The sequence below is a fragment of the Cygnus olor genome, chromosome 3 (genome assembly GCF_009769625.2).
Source record: "Cygnus olor isolate bCygOlo1 chromosome 3, bCygOlo1.pri.v2, whole genome shotgun sequence".
Taxonomy (NCBI): domain Eukaryota; kingdom Metazoa; phylum Chordata; class Aves; order Anseriformes; family Anatidae; genus Cygnus; species Cygnus olor.
In genome coordinates, this window is record NC_049171.1 from 79,910,244 (window position 1) to 79,926,034 (window position 15,791).

The 15,791-nt window shown below is 43.7% G+C and overlaps 1 protein-coding gene across 6 annotated transcripts in view; it reads left to right on the forward strand.

The window, feature by feature from the left end:
• SLC35F3 (solute carrier family 35 member F3) overlaps positions 1-15,791 on the forward strand; it is a 161,551-nt gene that overhangs the window by 99,644 nt on the left and 46,116 nt on the right. The window contains exon 1 of one of the 6 annotated variants that reach the window (XM_040552109.1): positions 6,508-6,574. The exons of 4 other annotated variants lie outside the window; for them this stretch is intronic. Coding sequence is in view for 1 of the 2 variants with exons in the window: in XM_040552107.1 (XP_040408041.1) it covers positions 7,225-7,300 (76 nt within the window). In the remaining variant the exon portion in view is untranslated. Of the gene's footprint in view, positions 1-6,507; positions 6,575-7,149; positions 7,301-15,791 lie in introns of those variants that run through there. One more of the 6 variants, XM_040552107.1, reaches the window with a different exon arrangement.

Sequence of the window (15,791 nt, forward strand, 5' to 3'; positions counted from 1 at the left end):
CCTGATTGTCAGTGTAGCTTTATAAATGGATGTGGCATTCAGTTCACATTGCAAGGTTTTTAGTGTTAGCACTGGGAAAAAAATGACAAAGAAGGCATGAGGAGGAAGGGAAAGACAACTCAAAGAAAAAAAAGAACAAAAGAAATGCTGACATAAAAAGTAAGAAGACAAAGTGCAGAGTATACAGAGGAGAATGGCAAGGAAGTTATTATTTAAAGTTTTAAAAATCAGTTTTCCTGATAAAAGGGCAACAAAGGAATCTGTCTGAACCTGTTGTCTCATGCATCTTTGGATCTTGGCAGCAATTTTCTGCCTGGCAAATAACTGGCAAGTTACTTCTGTAGGCTGAGACTCTCCAGTCCGTAGACCACTGGGAGTGCTTACATCCTACCTAATCATGTTTCAAGGAGCTGTCAAGAAAACAAATTTGACAGAGAGGCTATGAATTTCACTCCAGAGCACTGTCCATACAACTCAAAATACAGAATAGATTTGCTCAGAAGTGCCTTTACTTTTATTTTCTGAATGATCTTTGGATGACCTTTTTCATCTAATTTTTTGTTCTTTTCCTGCTTAATACTACTTGGGAAGGCAGTACAAAATTCTTGTAAGTATTCAGGTGAGAAGGAGAAACAGATGTGATTCTGCCTTCAGTTCTCATGATCTATGCTTGTGTTTGAGACAGGGAGTTTACTTGCTTACTTAGTCTATTCTTAAAGAACCTTTTATTCAAGGATATAAGATTGCCTCACAGATCGAACTTCTTTTTCTTTTTTTTTGAGCTAGAGTCTGAACCACAGATTTTTTAATTCTGTTTTCATATATTCTAACTTCAGATTTTAGAACCTATTTGTTTTACGATGCTAGAAGTGTGAGCGATGGCCAAACATTGTCTCCTGGCCTTTGCATCTTTACAGGAGGAGCCAACTCCTCCTGAGCTGGGATGTAACAGCAGTAGAGGTTCAGCACAGCTGTTTCTGATGGTGGAAAACATGCACAACTACATTTAAATGCACTTCACATCCGGTGTCTTACAAAGACAGCTAGCAAGGAGTGAGGTGGTAGTGAAGAATGTAGAGGTGATGCCCAGTTATTTGTAATAGTGTATGTATCCTAGATAATGAGAAGGCTCAGAAATAGTTATTGAATTGTTGATATTGATGGTATAATGATCTATTTTTTATGACTTGAGGTTATAGAGGTCTCTTAGTTAGGCAGCATCAAATATGGCTAGGCAAAAAAATTACCTGAAAACCCCTGGAGACTCATTAGAAAAAAATGCCAGGCTGTGAAGGAGCGAGGACTCTGCTTTCTTGTCTTCAGCCAAAACTACACAGGGAACTGGTAGCTTTGGGGATCAACATTTGAAATGGCTAAAAAGTGACAAGAGACAGAAGGAGGGTTGGTGGAGTTGTCAGGAGCAGCTAGTGAAGAGCAGCTTCTACCAGGCAAAACTGTTTGAGCCTGCTGGAGTTTCCAGGGAATTACATGCTTTAAGACAGAGGCATTTGAAGAGTTACAGTTTTACTCCATTCTAGTTTCTGCTGTGTTCCCACCACTAATATCGAGAAATGCTATATAGGTAAGTAGTCTGATCACTGGATTAATTACAGGTCACAGCTCCTAAAGGCAAACCTTGATGGTACTGTGTGGATTGCTGAAAAATCACAGTTGCCCCATGAGGGGTTGTTCCCGAGCCACCTGATCCAAAAGTGTACATTTTGGCTAAACTGCAGCTGTACAGAGGCAAAAGTGCAGAGCCTGTCAGCTGAAGGAGCTGGATGGGAATCATGTAATCATGAAAACAGATATGGGAATTTGCCTTGTATTCCTGGACCTTTCACCTTTAAACACCTGCTGTTTGTCACAGGAGGCCCAATGGCCTTCAGAAAATGAACAGTCCCTGTCTTTTCTCCTGGATGTATATTTTTCAGGAAGAGTTGCCTTGGGCTAATAGCAATGCTCATTTCACCCATGTTGCTGAGGAAAATAAGGCTGAAACCGAGTGGCTCTGGGATCCCCTCAGCTCCCAGCAGTTTGAAGCAGCTTGGCAAACATCCTTTTGCCTGATCCCCTTGTAAATGTAAGACTACATTCATGAAACTGCAGTCTCCTACCTGCCCATGGGCACTGCATTAACTTTTCTTTAAAATTCAAAGTAAAATAAAAATTCTCAAAGTATTTCCCTTTCACAACAAGGTTAAGACATAAATGTTCCCTGACAAAATCCTAAAGCAAAAGTCTGAAAGCTATAACTAAGTTATATACTCCAGTATTGAAACTCTGAGACTTAAACTAGCTTTTTTTATTACATCTTGTGGAACCCACCAGGATTATTTGAAATGCAGCTGTTTTTTTATGCACAAAACCAGGACAGTCTCTCAGAATGTATTGGAAACAGTTAATATTTTATGAGATTTGGAAATAAAATTAATCAGCGCTGTCTCCTCCCGTAGTGCTTACAGCAGTTATAAACAGAAGGATTAAAAAAAAAAAAAAAGAGGAAGATAGGAAGATACTCTCACTAGGACTTCACATCCATGTCTAGGAACTGTTGGATATATGGTCATACATATAACCTGCAGCCTTTAAGAACACCTCAGATTTGGCTTTGAAGAAAAAGCATTTGGGTATATCAGTCTTTGTTCAGTGTGGTCTGGTGCCAGTCAGACCTTCCTTCCTCCACTGTCTCATCCTGTGAATTGACGATATCATACCTAAAGTAACTGACCTGTTTTGGAATAGGGAAGGTTGAAAAGATGTCATCCTTGCAGCCAGGCACATATTACAAAGAAAGACGTCTATGTGATTTTGACAGAAATTGGAATTTGCTTTGAGTGGATGATGGTTGTGAATATAGAAGACGTGCAAACAGCATACTGGTGGCTGGTCACCAGGCAGCGTGTCGTAAATGCTTATTTCAAAATGATAGCAGGACAGCAAATGTCACTTCCAAAATAGCTATTATTTGAGTTGGAAAGGCGTGTTTAACATGTTTTTTTAGTCAGGAAACAAAAATGGTTTAGAAAGTTGTTAGACGGTAGCCAGACAAAACTAACACTGCATTCAAATAGCACAAGCTCCTCACAAACAGACTAATAATTGTTTGTGGAGAATATTCAACAAATAACTTCAAATAAACAAGAGGAAAGGAGGATCTGTTCCTGGACAGCTTGTGGACAAAGTAGGTGTCTAGCTAATACTCGTGCATGTATTTGGTTCCTAGCAGATTAATTCCTTTTGGCATGAGATGTAGCCTGTTACGAAATTGGCTACACATGTACAAGTCCATACTCCATTTCCTTTAGGGTTGCTGGGCTCAGCAGTGATTGCCCTCAGTGGTAAGGCAAGCACGTAAATTAATAAATGTCCTGTTAATGGGTACACTAAATAGGAAAATATCTGAACTGGAAAAATACCAACTGTACATGTTTTTCATGTTGGTTAATCAAATTAGCTAATAGGATAAAAGTCAAGGGTTGTAATAGACATAACTATGAGAATTTAGTTTTGTCCCAAACATACCTTTCTACATCGGTAAGTCTTTCACAGAAGTGGTGATGTTATATGAGCTTAAAAGCAGCATGATGGCTGGGTGCTAATGCCTCCATTTACATGTCTGTGTGTTAAAGAAAACAACCAAACGTAATTTTTTAATCTGAACTTTCAGGTAACTGATGGTATGTATTAAAAGCAGCTCCATCGGACTTTACCGTACAGAAGCCTGGCTGGGCAAATTCTAACTATCTCATCCTGGATTTTTAATCTGACTCTGCCTTTTTCACATGACACATCCATGCTCTTGATTGGAATTGGAAGTCTGTTCTCTCCGGTTTTCAAGCTTTGAGTTTCCTCTCCCAATTTATTAGCTGTCTGGAAGCCAGACATCCACCAGCTTCTCCCCTGTTGCCTCTTGAATGCTGGAGGGGTGTTTTAAGGAAAAATAGCCATAAATTTGACTTGAAATGTTACCCTGAGTGCATCGGTTTTGCTTTACTTAATACTGTAAGGTGTTTACTATGAATTCAATTAAATCTAATCCAGCAGCAAATGTGTTAAGGCTTAGGGATGTGGGGAGGTTTCACTGCGATACAAGTTACAGAAAGTAACAAGCATGCTGCCAAACCCAGCTCTTGCTTTTAGAGCCCTTGGAATACAGTCCTCAGACGTACTATTCTTCATTAAATAAACACAACTTTTTGTTATTGTGGTATGTGGCTGATTTTTATGCACAGAGCAAGACAGGGGCTTAGCATGGATCTCTGGCTGTAAGTATTTGTGCCTGCAAGGGCAGCAAGAGAAATCAGAGTCTGGTGGAGTTAAAATGCAGTGGGATCGAGGGTCAAGTACAGCCATATCAAACTGCATTAGCCCTAATTAGCTGCACTTGACACGCATTGTCCAAATGATGTCCAAAAGCCAGCAAGCAGGCGAATGTCCTGTTCCCGATCTGAAACCAGTGTTAGTTGGATACTCGTTGTCCTCAGTTCCTTTGAAAGCTTCCCTGGGGAGATTAAACTGAGCATCGAGGAGAAGAGCCCCGAGTGCTGTGGTTGTGCAAGGTGTCATCAGAGGGAGGAGGAGGACGGCAGTGTGGAAGGCTGAGGTGCCTCCTGGCTCTCGCAGCACCAGCTGGCAGAGGTGCACCAGCCTCTCAAAGCAGCACGCTTGGCCGCCACCATCACCTAAGCTAGCAGAGCTCCAGCCAGCCACAGGAGATGGTTGTTGCCAGGAAAGTCTTTGACATCTGGAGTTCTAGCCATAAATAAAACATCGCAAGCTTGAAACCTGTTAACAGCCCTGCAAATCCTGGAATAGTAAGTATATGCGTGGTTGAGTTAGAATAATATGCTATCAAAAAAAATAATAATAATAACTCACCTCCTTTTCATCATGATTCTTTATGTGAACGGTGCTGTCCTCCAAGTAAAATAATGTGCTTACCATGTCTTGCCTACAAAAAATGAGAGCAAAAACCTTGCAGAAAGGGAAGAGTGTAAGTGCCCAGCAACAAAGAAGGCTTTAAAATAAATAGCCTTTAATTCCTATGAATGTCCTGGTGATGACAAGTTACAGACAGTAGAGAAGTCTGATTTTCCTCTGCCTTGCACAACCATTTGCCTGAAATTTCAATGTAAAATGCTGATTCAATGGTTTCTTGCCTATAGCAGGGGTTCAGATCATTGTGGAAGCTAAGCTCAGGGTGGAAGGAGGCACAGCTCATCTGGGTTCTGTTCCTTGCTGGTGTCACTCGATTAGCTGAATCTGGGGAAGTTCCTTAAACTCTGTGGCTGCATTTTACTCACCTGTGAATCTGAAGTTTCTTCTCAGAAGCAGTGCAAAATGAATATTTTATACTGCACTTTGAAATCCTCATATACAAGGCACTAGCATTGAGAAATATTTTATGGACAGAACCAGCCGCGGTGAGATCTGCCTCTCTTCATGTAGTTTCTTTCAAAGATCAGAAACTGTTTGGACTCCTAGATGAAACAGTCCAGTGAAACAAGATGAACCCACGGTTCCCAACATGCCTATGATCTGTAACATCACAGGAAAATCAATGGGTCAGGTAATCCTACTAGGATAGCCTGGAAATAACCATGAAAGCCTTTTTTTTTTTTTTTTTTTTTTTTTCATTTGACTGAGCTGGGCTTTTGTGGTCTTCATGCTGAGCATGCCAATAAACTTTCCTAAAGAATCCTGTGAAAGGAACCTACTGATTTTTTTGATACAGCTCATCCTGAAGACTGATAGGAAACACAAAGCAGCCCCTTGGCTCCATCAGCCTGCAGGTCACCAGATGAGACCTTTGCAAGCTAAGTCTGGATCTGACCCCCAGGAAAGCTAGCCTCTTAAATACAAATAGCTGTCCAGCCTGCAGAAGGAAGGTGGCCTTTTCCACTGTTTGCTAACCAGTCTGTCAGGGCTGCTTTTCAATAGTGACTATTTATATCATTAACAAATACTTTGGAGTGTTTGGGGAGTACTGCTGGCCGCCTAGGCTTGTTTGCAAAGTGCACTCCTGTTAATTTGACTAAACCTTAAGAACTGTGGAGTATTTGCATCTTGGTCTGCTAATACATCTCACAGTTGAAACTGGTGAATGTGCTGAGTGTTTTCGTAGCCACAGTAGAATTCACTAGGAGTCAGGTGGTGCTCAGCATCTTGCAAAATCTCATTCCTGGCTTATAGCTGTATAATTTTATTTATTTATTAATGTTTCATTCCTGGCTTATAGCTTTTTTATTATTATTATTATTATTTATTTTGTGTTTCATACTCGCTCATTAGAATGTGTCCTCTGCTGGATCCACTGTATTAATTGATCTGTTAGTTAATATAAGAAAAGCTTATCAACAGAAGGGGAAACCGACCACAACTTGTTGGTATGGCATGATTGGGGGTCTTAAAATTGTTTCTGAAAAAGAAACAAAACACGAGCATAGCAAGTTGCTACATCTGAGCAACATCCAGTTGCGAAATCCCCCATTTTATTTAATTTGTAAGTGCTGAGGTATTTTGTGTAATGCCTCCGGAGGAAGTTAGCAAGCTGTGCTGAGAAAGCCGTAGGGTACGTTTCCGCGAGTATTGGAGCATTATTGATCAACCGGTGGTGCGTGCTCGCGGGCGCTGAGCTCCCTGACGCCGCAGGAGCGGCAGGGCCGTGCTCGGGCCGGCAGCGATGACCGGCCGCCCGGCTGCGAGCCGGCACGGAGCGCCGGCGGGGCTCGGCCGTGACGGGGAGCAGGGGGGCGGCGGGGGCCGCGCCGGGGGCAGGTAGCGAGGAGCGGCTCGGAGGGCTCGCCCTGCGCCGGGAGGCGGCGGGGACAGGCTGAGCGGTGCGCAGGGAGCCGGGAGCCCGTTCCGCAGCCACCCGGCGGCTCCCGGCGGCGGGACCGGTGCCCGCGCCGCACTGCGCCCGGGGCCGGGGCCGCCCGGGGGCTCCGCCGCGCTCCCGCCCCGACCCGGGGGCGGCCCCGGGGGGCTCGGGGGGGCCGCGCCGGTGACGTGGGGCTTGCGGCAGCCCCGAGCGGCGGCGGGCGAGCCCCAGCCCCAGCCCCAGCCCCCGCCGCCGCCGCCCGGTGCTGCGGCAGAGGGCGGCGGGCCGGGAGCCGGCGGGCGGCCGCGGGGCCGTGCCGGGAGCGCCGCCCAGGAGGGCTCCGGCGGCGCCAGGATGTAGGCGCGGGGCGGCGGGGAGCTGCCGCCGGCGACGGGCTCGCCATGAAGAAGCACTCGGCCAGGGTGGCCCCGCTCAGCGCCTGCAACAGCCCCGTGCTCACCCTCACCAAAGTGGAAGGTAACGCGGGGGCCGGAGGAGGGGTGCCCGGGGTGCTCCCCGCTCTTGGCTCCCCCCCGTCCCGTCGGGGCCCGGGGAGCCGGCACCGGCCCCACAGCCGGTGGGCGAGCTGCTGCCCGCTGGCACCCCGGCGGGACGGGGGGGGACGTCGGGGGGAGGCCAGCCCCGCGGGAGGGACGGGGGGACCCCCCGAGAACCTGCCCTCGCCTCCCGTGCCCGGCCCGGCAGGCGCTGCTGTGGGGCTGTGTGAGGGCTCCGCCGCCACGATGGGCATCCGGAGCCCCTCCGGGACCGCGGGGAGCTCTGGAGACTTTCAGACGGGGAAAGGGGCTGGGTGCAATCAGGAGTCCCCCCAGAGAGCCCTGAGGCTCCAGGAGTAGCGAGTGGGAGGCCTGGCTGGAGGAGCTGCGGTCCTGGGGAGAAAGAAGTAGGCTGTGTCCTAGAGCAGGGCTAGGCAGAGCAGGTGAGATGGACGGGGGAGAGCGGAGATCGGGGGAACTCAGAGGGTGCAGGTGAGGAAAAGGAGTTAATCTGAGGGGTGCATAGGGAGCTGAGCTCCTCAAGGAAGGGCAAAGAGGAAGGCACTGGCTTGGGGTACCCACTGGGGGATGTGGTGGTTGGTTGAGAGAATGGGGTTGGTGAGAGAAAAAGGTTGGCTCAGGGGAACGGAGGGAGGCAGGTGGTGACAAGCAAGAGGCAAAGGAGGGGAAGAACGAAGCCAAAAGGGGAATGAGAGGGGACAGGAAGAGGTAAAATGTGAATGTGAGACTCCATGGAAAGTTCATGAAGACGGAGAAAAATAATAATACTGAAAAACTGAGGGGAAAAAAGATAGGAAAAGAAAACATGGTAGCAATACATCTGTGCAGAAGAAAGGGAAAATTCAGAAATGCCCAAGGAGGGGGAGAGGAACTAAAATCATCAAGTAGAGCTAAATGGGGAGTACCTGAAGGCTGTGATTTCGGTTCATGGAGAATACAGCTGTTGCATTCTCCCAGCATAAAAACCTCCTGCTGTAGAGGTAGGAGAATGGATCTCTGTTTGCTGAGTGAAAGAAGAAGCCAGATTTTAATGATGCTGTAATTATAATAAATAAAAGCCCTTGGAGTTAGCCCCGTGCCCAACAAAGCGTTTCTCTCAAGGTTTGTATCGGAGGCTCCTCTGGGCAGTGAGCATGGCTTCCTTTCTTTTGGTGCACTGCACAAGCTTTGTGAATCATAAATAATAATAACCCACTAGGTTCCAGCTTTGAAATGTGGGTCATATTCTGTTTCTACCAGTTCAAATACAGTTTATTACCTACCTTATATAGAAACAGAAGCAGAGCAATCTTCCCCTGTGCTGCAAAATTGAATCCTTTCAAGCACATCCATGTCCGCTGTGTGTACCAGCTCTGTGATACCGTACCACCGCCCACCGGGGACTTTGTTGACCTAGTTGGACTTTTCCTTCCTTAGTTCAGATTCTTCTTTCTGTTATCATCAACGGCAATGTCTAAATTGCCCTGATGGTGTATGATAGAGACCAGAGGTTGTACAGAAGCAGGTAAGAGTTTCCTTTGCTGTTTGTTTCCTTTTAATGAAACAGACTGGCTTTCTTTGAGAGCTTCTCTTTCCAAATCAATTAACAACATTTCCTTTCAGACTAATATTGACTAATTTTGCCAGCTGGTGTTTAGAGCTGTATGAAAAAGCCAGTATGTAGTTATAGAGTGAAGTGAGACAGTGGGCGTACAGTGGACTGCTTTCTTCCCTCGATCTGGCTGCTGTACCCCGGGCAAAGATTTGTCTTCCCAAAGTTCTCTTGTAGCCAACATCCCTTGCAAAGGCACAACCAGCGCTGCAAGCTCAAGACAGCGAAAACTTTGCTCTGCTTTGTAGGTAAGCTTATTTTCTTCCCTATCAACCACCACCAAAGCCTTTCAAGGATCTTTGGCGGAACTCCTGGGAGTATGCTTCCCTATAGGATAGTTAGCCAAGAGGAGCCTTTCGTTGATATGCATTGCCGTGAAGCCTTCCAGCATTCCCTTTATATTTTCTTGTCGATGCAGTAGCTTCTTTACTTTAAAAGGAAGATAAGGACTTTGTGCGCCTTCAGAAGCGTGACTGCCATTTCAAATTATTTCAGAGATTGAATCATCAGTATGCACTGAGCCTGCTGTACCAGCACTTTTAAAGACAACTCTATCTACACGCATCACTCAGGCAGGCAGTAACCATACCATGTGTTTTGTGTGCCTGGTGCCATTGCGCACACTTCATATTTTGAGAAATGTAGGCTCGGTGCCCGTTTTGTGCCTGTCTATCTTTCTGTCATTGTTTTTATCACCAGTTTCTATCCATACTGCATTTCTCTTGAACCAGGTGATTGGCTGGTTTCACCTTCTTTGTATGTGAAAGTTCAGAGTACTTGGAGGACTGTCTTCCCTTCCATGGGAAGGTAAATATCCATCCCTGCTCTGCATCTTCGGATCTACCAGAGGCAGGTGACATCAGCTTTCACAAGAAGCTCCAGGACAATCACCTTGCCAGAGAAAACCCATCCTTCACTTAATTAGTCCCTACTTAGATCTCCTTATTCTCAGGCTTCTGGCACCAACAAAGTGGTATCACAGCCTCCCCATATGGCACCTTTCCTCTGCACTATCAGGAAAAGTGGCTGGTGGTATTCAAGGTTGCTTGTAACACAAATAATACCCCTTTGTTTTCAATTATTACACATGTATGTCTCAGTGTAGTTGCTGTGGAACCAGATTCCTCCACCTGCTCTTTTGGAGTAACTTTGTTTGCATCACGGGAGTTACAGGGAATTTTTACAAGTACAAATGGGAGGTGAATTTGGCCTTTAATGTATTTCATGCCTGCAGGGAATTCGTCACAAATGTATCAACGCTGTAATTACTTCAGTAATAAATCTTTTTGGCTTCTTTAGCAAGCATAGGCTGAAGATCCCAACCACAGCAAAAACTTCCATGAGTGGCAGTATGCCTCCCTCAGCTATGTCATTCTTATTATCCTCATTTTGCAGATGGGGCAGACGAGAAACTGCAGAATGAAGCAGCTTGTCTAAAAACAAGCAGCACATCTTTTCACAGAACAGGGGAGAAAAGACCTACAACAGATAGAAACAGACCCCCTAAGCCCCGAATTTGTGTTCTGGCCACAGGAGGGCACCCCCAAGATTGGACATGCTCAGGGTGCAAGAGGGCTTCTACTGAAGTCACTGATTTCTTTCATGTTCCTAATTAAACTTCCTTTTGGGGGGAAAAGCTCAAATGCTGCATAAATACATCTCTGCATGAATACTGTGCCGCTGTTAGCAGTGTTCTGCTGCTGTCATCTGAAGGTTTTGGTAATCAGACGGTGCTTGTTCATACTTCGGCTGAGCACTAGGACAGCCCCCGTGAAAACTGCACCCAGGAGTAAGCATCTGTAGAGCAAGAATTGTGCCCATTGGTCTTTTTTATGTGAGAAATGTACATTGTAAAACTATACAGTGCTCATGTAATTCTAGAAAACAGAAGAAACGGGAGAGCAGGAAAGGCTGGTGAGTCAGTGGTTCAGCCAAGGCTGCTGGTTTGCCCGTGCTTCCCCACTGAAATGGCCTTTGTGAGGAATGCACGCCTGCTTCTGCGTGGAGTAATTAATTTGCAAAATGTTTGCTTCTGTTCAGCCTGTCTTCTTGCACAGAAGACAAAAAATAGCTGATTCTTTGATGTGGACATTCACAATCACAGCAGAAACCATCAAACCCATGCTTTGCTTGTTCCAGGGCTGTGGTAGCAGCTTTCACTCGCTCCTGGCCAGAGCTGGGACAAAATGAATGCTCTAGGGGTGAAGTTATGGTAACAAGAGGCAGGGACTTTGCATACAGGTATGAGAATGAATGGGGGTGTAATCTGCAGTTTGTCTGTTTCTCCACTGTACCTGCTGCCATGTGCTGTTATCCCAGGGTAAAGTCAATGTAGCTTACTCTGCTGGAAAAGGGGTGCTCTATTTCACGTTTACTGAGTGGTAAATTCACATAGGCAATAATTACACTCTGGCTTTAACCCGTGGCAACTTCTGCCCAATTTTCCTATTTCTCTCAGTATTTTCGGCTAATTCAACAGCCTATTTGAGCAGATATCCAAGATCGTGCTCCGAAGGAGTGAGGAGTTTCTTGTTTCATAACACCTGGCACCCTTCCCAAATGGCGCAGTGCTTTCCTAGTCTTTAAACAGTCTCAAAATGAGCCGCTCTTAGCTGTGCTAGGCTTACTCACTGGGGATTCCTGCCAGCTCATCTTTGATCGTGTCCCACTCATTGTTTTCTATACCATCTCGCCTGTGCATACTCGTAATCTATAGGTTTAGAGGTGACTCATTGCTTCTGCACTGTGTATCCCCTCCCCAAATGATACAAAAATAAAACGAATATATGAGACCATTTTGATGTTAGTGAACTAATGCTAGAGCAGGAGCTTTAATGCATCACGGAGCAGAAAGATAAGTTATTAAAGATTTATCCAAGCTTCCTTACTTTAGTGGCTGAAACAAGCCAATATGTACACAATACAGACAAACAACATTTTCATTTATGGTGACAGAACCTAAGAATAACATCAACCATTGGATAATCTTCTGAGACTTTCTGTAGATCACAGACCATTACATTTCACCCACATACCCCTAAATGAAGCAAGGTGCATTTTCTTGTCATCTTGAATCAATTTAAGCATTTGCTTCCAAACAATAAGCAGATTACTAATCCGTCTATTTAATCATAGATTTCTCTCATGAGAAGGTGGAACAAAGGCTAGTAAAAAGAAATATTAAGTCGCCAGAATGCATCATGCATTGTCTCCTAATTTCATTTGATAATATTTGTAGAAGAAAATTTCACCTCTCTTTTCATAATGGCCTACAATTGTAGATGGAAGAGTATATAGCGTAGAAGCAGTTCAGTATAAGAGCTAGGGAAGAGACCGGAAGTTCCACATGAAAGTCTACAATCGCTTAATGTGTATTCCCTAGCCATTGCCTAGTTATAGGGCATATGAGTAGTATTATTTACATTGTACCTGTTTTAGCCCCTTAAACTCAGCACAGCACATTCACCTGCATACTAGGTGGTTCCCTCAACGTGGCTGGAGTACCATCACCAACCTTTAATCCAAAGCCCAGTTACTCTTTGTTAATTATAAACTGTGAGTGCCACTGCAGATCTGGACAGCATCCTGCAGAAGCAGGAATTTGGCTGATAAGAGAGTAGATTAACTTTGTAATCATCACTGAGTTTTGCTGGCAGTCACTGCAGCATCAGATCAAAGGCAACAGGAAACAAGGTGTTCTTTGCATTGCAGAGATGGCTTGCTTTCAGGCGGAGATGCCCACCAAATGTGTTGGCACCGTGTACTGGAGAAGCCAGGCACCACCTCCAACGTTAACTGCCTGATTCCAGGAACTTAAATCCACTCTAATTTGTCATAATGCAGAGGAACCTCGCCTTGAAATTTCGAGAGTCCCACACAAGGCATAAATTTCTTCATGGGATCTAGTACTCTTTGATTATACAAAAGTTATACACTGAATTTTCTTGATGTAACAGGAATGGGTTTTGCTCAGCCTCACTATTTCTGGCCATAGAACAAACTCGTCAAAGGAAAGACCTGTGAGTCCCATAAGCCTTGTAATTTGGTCATGGAGAATACAGAAGTGAGGAAATATGCTCTGGATATAGCTTTTCCACAATCACCTCCCATTCCCTAGTGCATCTTTCAGCAAAGATAGCATTGTATTTATGGCTGAAAAAAAGTATGTCTTCTATAGCTGATTGAAACAGTAAGAGGTTCCAAAAACCTTTCTTATTGAAAAGAGGAAAAAGTAATTATCAGAGAGAAAATGGAAACTGGAATCCTTACATGTAATATTTTTTTTGCTCAGTTGTAATAATTTTCTTGATGCCAACAAGGGTCTAGCCAAGCCTAGATTTGTTACCAAAGGAGACCCAGCTTTGGGTGAGCTTGCCAGTGAGGTGTGAGGAGGCATCCTCTTGTTTCCTCTGGTACATCCTTGAGCAGCAAATCACAGGAGGACTTTTCTGGATATATGTATGCTGCTCCAACCATTGTGAGCAGACTCAAATCCATTTCAAGTCCACTCTATTGTCTGGTTGTTAGTTGGCAGAGAACAGATGCTCTGAGTGTCATGTTCTGAATTTAGGACCTAAAAAAGCATCATGTTTTAGGTTCAATAGCAGGTTCGCAGGTTTTTCCTAAGAGAACAATCAACTGGACTTAGAATTCAGTGTGCAAAAGACCAATGGGCTCTGACAAAATCCGTTATCTGAAACTGTGTATATCTGAATACCAAGCAGCTCAGAATTTCAGAAAGCTCTGTAAGGGAAAAACAACATTGTCTCATTTCTGAAAAAATGCAGCCAGCATAGCTGGTTTACCACTCAGTATAATATCTGTTTACATGTCCTGATACGGATGTGGTATTCATATTAGTATAAGTAGCTGAGTATAAGCCTTTGGCAATTAAACCATTGCTCAGGAAAGATGTGGCACTCAAACTGCTGGCTAATACAGTAGTTTCCTGTAGAGAATACAGTCTTGTTTTTTTTTTCCACCAGAACAGACAACCATTATTTAAACCTTTGTTCCAGATGAAATTTGCAAAGCCTCCAACTCACATTTGCCCAGAATCCAGTTTTGGCCATGGCTTATTTTTATTCTAATGCAAGTTGTACTTCCACAGAGATGCTGGTCTCCTCAAAATAAATGGCAAAACTCCCAACTGCAATGTTTATTCAGGAAGGAAATTCAGAATAATGAAAAAAAAAAATCTAATTTTCCATACTATCAAGAATATGTATCTCATAATCAGGTTTATTCTTTATGTCCATTTACAGATGTTACTTTCCATTACCACAGTGTACTGTAATAAGCTCACAGTATTATCAGTTTTCACTCTGGACTCCAGTCACGCATTCTGCTTAATAATAAAAAGGACAGTATTTAGGGGAATGCCTCACCCCACAACATTCAAAGTGGAATATCATGTTTTAATGAGGTTCATTTCAATGCAGCAATTTTAATAGAATTTCTAAGCAGTTGCCTCTGAAGATAAATTAAATGAATTACAGTCCAAATTGCTGCAGTAGAGTTGATAATTTATCAGCTCTCTCTGTGTCACTAACAGGAATTAGAATATAGATTTTGCAGAAAATCTTGCTGGAGTATTTGACAGGAATAAAATAATATATATATGCTAGGGAGGAGAATTTAGCATATCTTCAACAAATATGTGCAGATCTGTTATTTAATTCCAACTCTTAGTAAGCTTAGGTATAATATCTAGCACAGGATAAACCAGGAATTAATATATGATAACCATTAGTGATAGAAATCACTATAGTTTTGAGTAGTACTTAAGGATTTTGGAGTACCTGTTAGAGTAAACTTATGCCTGCTTGGCAAGATAAGCTATACGGATGATTCAGTAGTATCAGTGATATGGGACACAGATTTCCATAGATAAAAGCACAGGAGACTCATCTTGACTGCCTACAAGCCAGCAGACCTATTTCCTACCCTGTTGAAATTAAGGTGAGATGATCAGATAAATTTGAATGTCCTGCATAGATTATCTTAACACTTTATTTTTTATGATTAATTAATTTATATAATAAATTCCAACAGCAAAAAAAAAAAAGGTCTGAACTCAGTCTGCATTTGTCTTGCTTTGAATCTGTACTCATGCAGAGTTCCCATTTACAGTTACCTTCGTCCTTCATAGAATTTGTGCTGTAGCCTCAAACAAATTCAGACTTTCTGATCTAACAGGTTAATGCCCTGGTTTTGTTGTTTAAAATAACCTCTACTCTGACTTTCTAAAATTTTATCTTGTATTCATTTATTCTTAATGTAGTCATGCTATTCCGTGATCAAATTAAGTAACATAATTTTTATCTGTTACTGTAAGGCAAAGTATTTAGAGAGCACTTTTACAGTTTCCTAAATATTGTCTAAAAATCCACACGTGCAATGCCATTTTGACCAATTATTCTCATTTAAGAACTGATTTTATGAAGATTTATGGGGCTTTGTCATTTTTCCATCATGATGCGTTAATTGATATTCATTGAAAAATGTAAAACTGGTCTGTTAGACCTTCAGGACCTCCCACAATAGGGAAGATTGGGTAGTGTACTTAGACAAACCCAAACACTAAGCATTACAGTCCCATCCACCAGCCACCCATGGACACTGCCAGCTTCCCCTTAGGAAGCTAAGAGCAATTTCCTCAACAAGCACATGAACAGCCACCTATGGGGCCTGGCCAAAGGTCCTTCTGGTCCTGCCTCCAGCTTGGTGGAATTGATAGGGAAGGTGTTTTTCTAGCCTGAGATGCATCTCTTCCACTGTGAGCGTGCTGTCAGATGAAATTTCCCTCGATGCAGAAAACAACTTTTTACTCTGTTTTCTGCTTTGTTCCTAATAATTG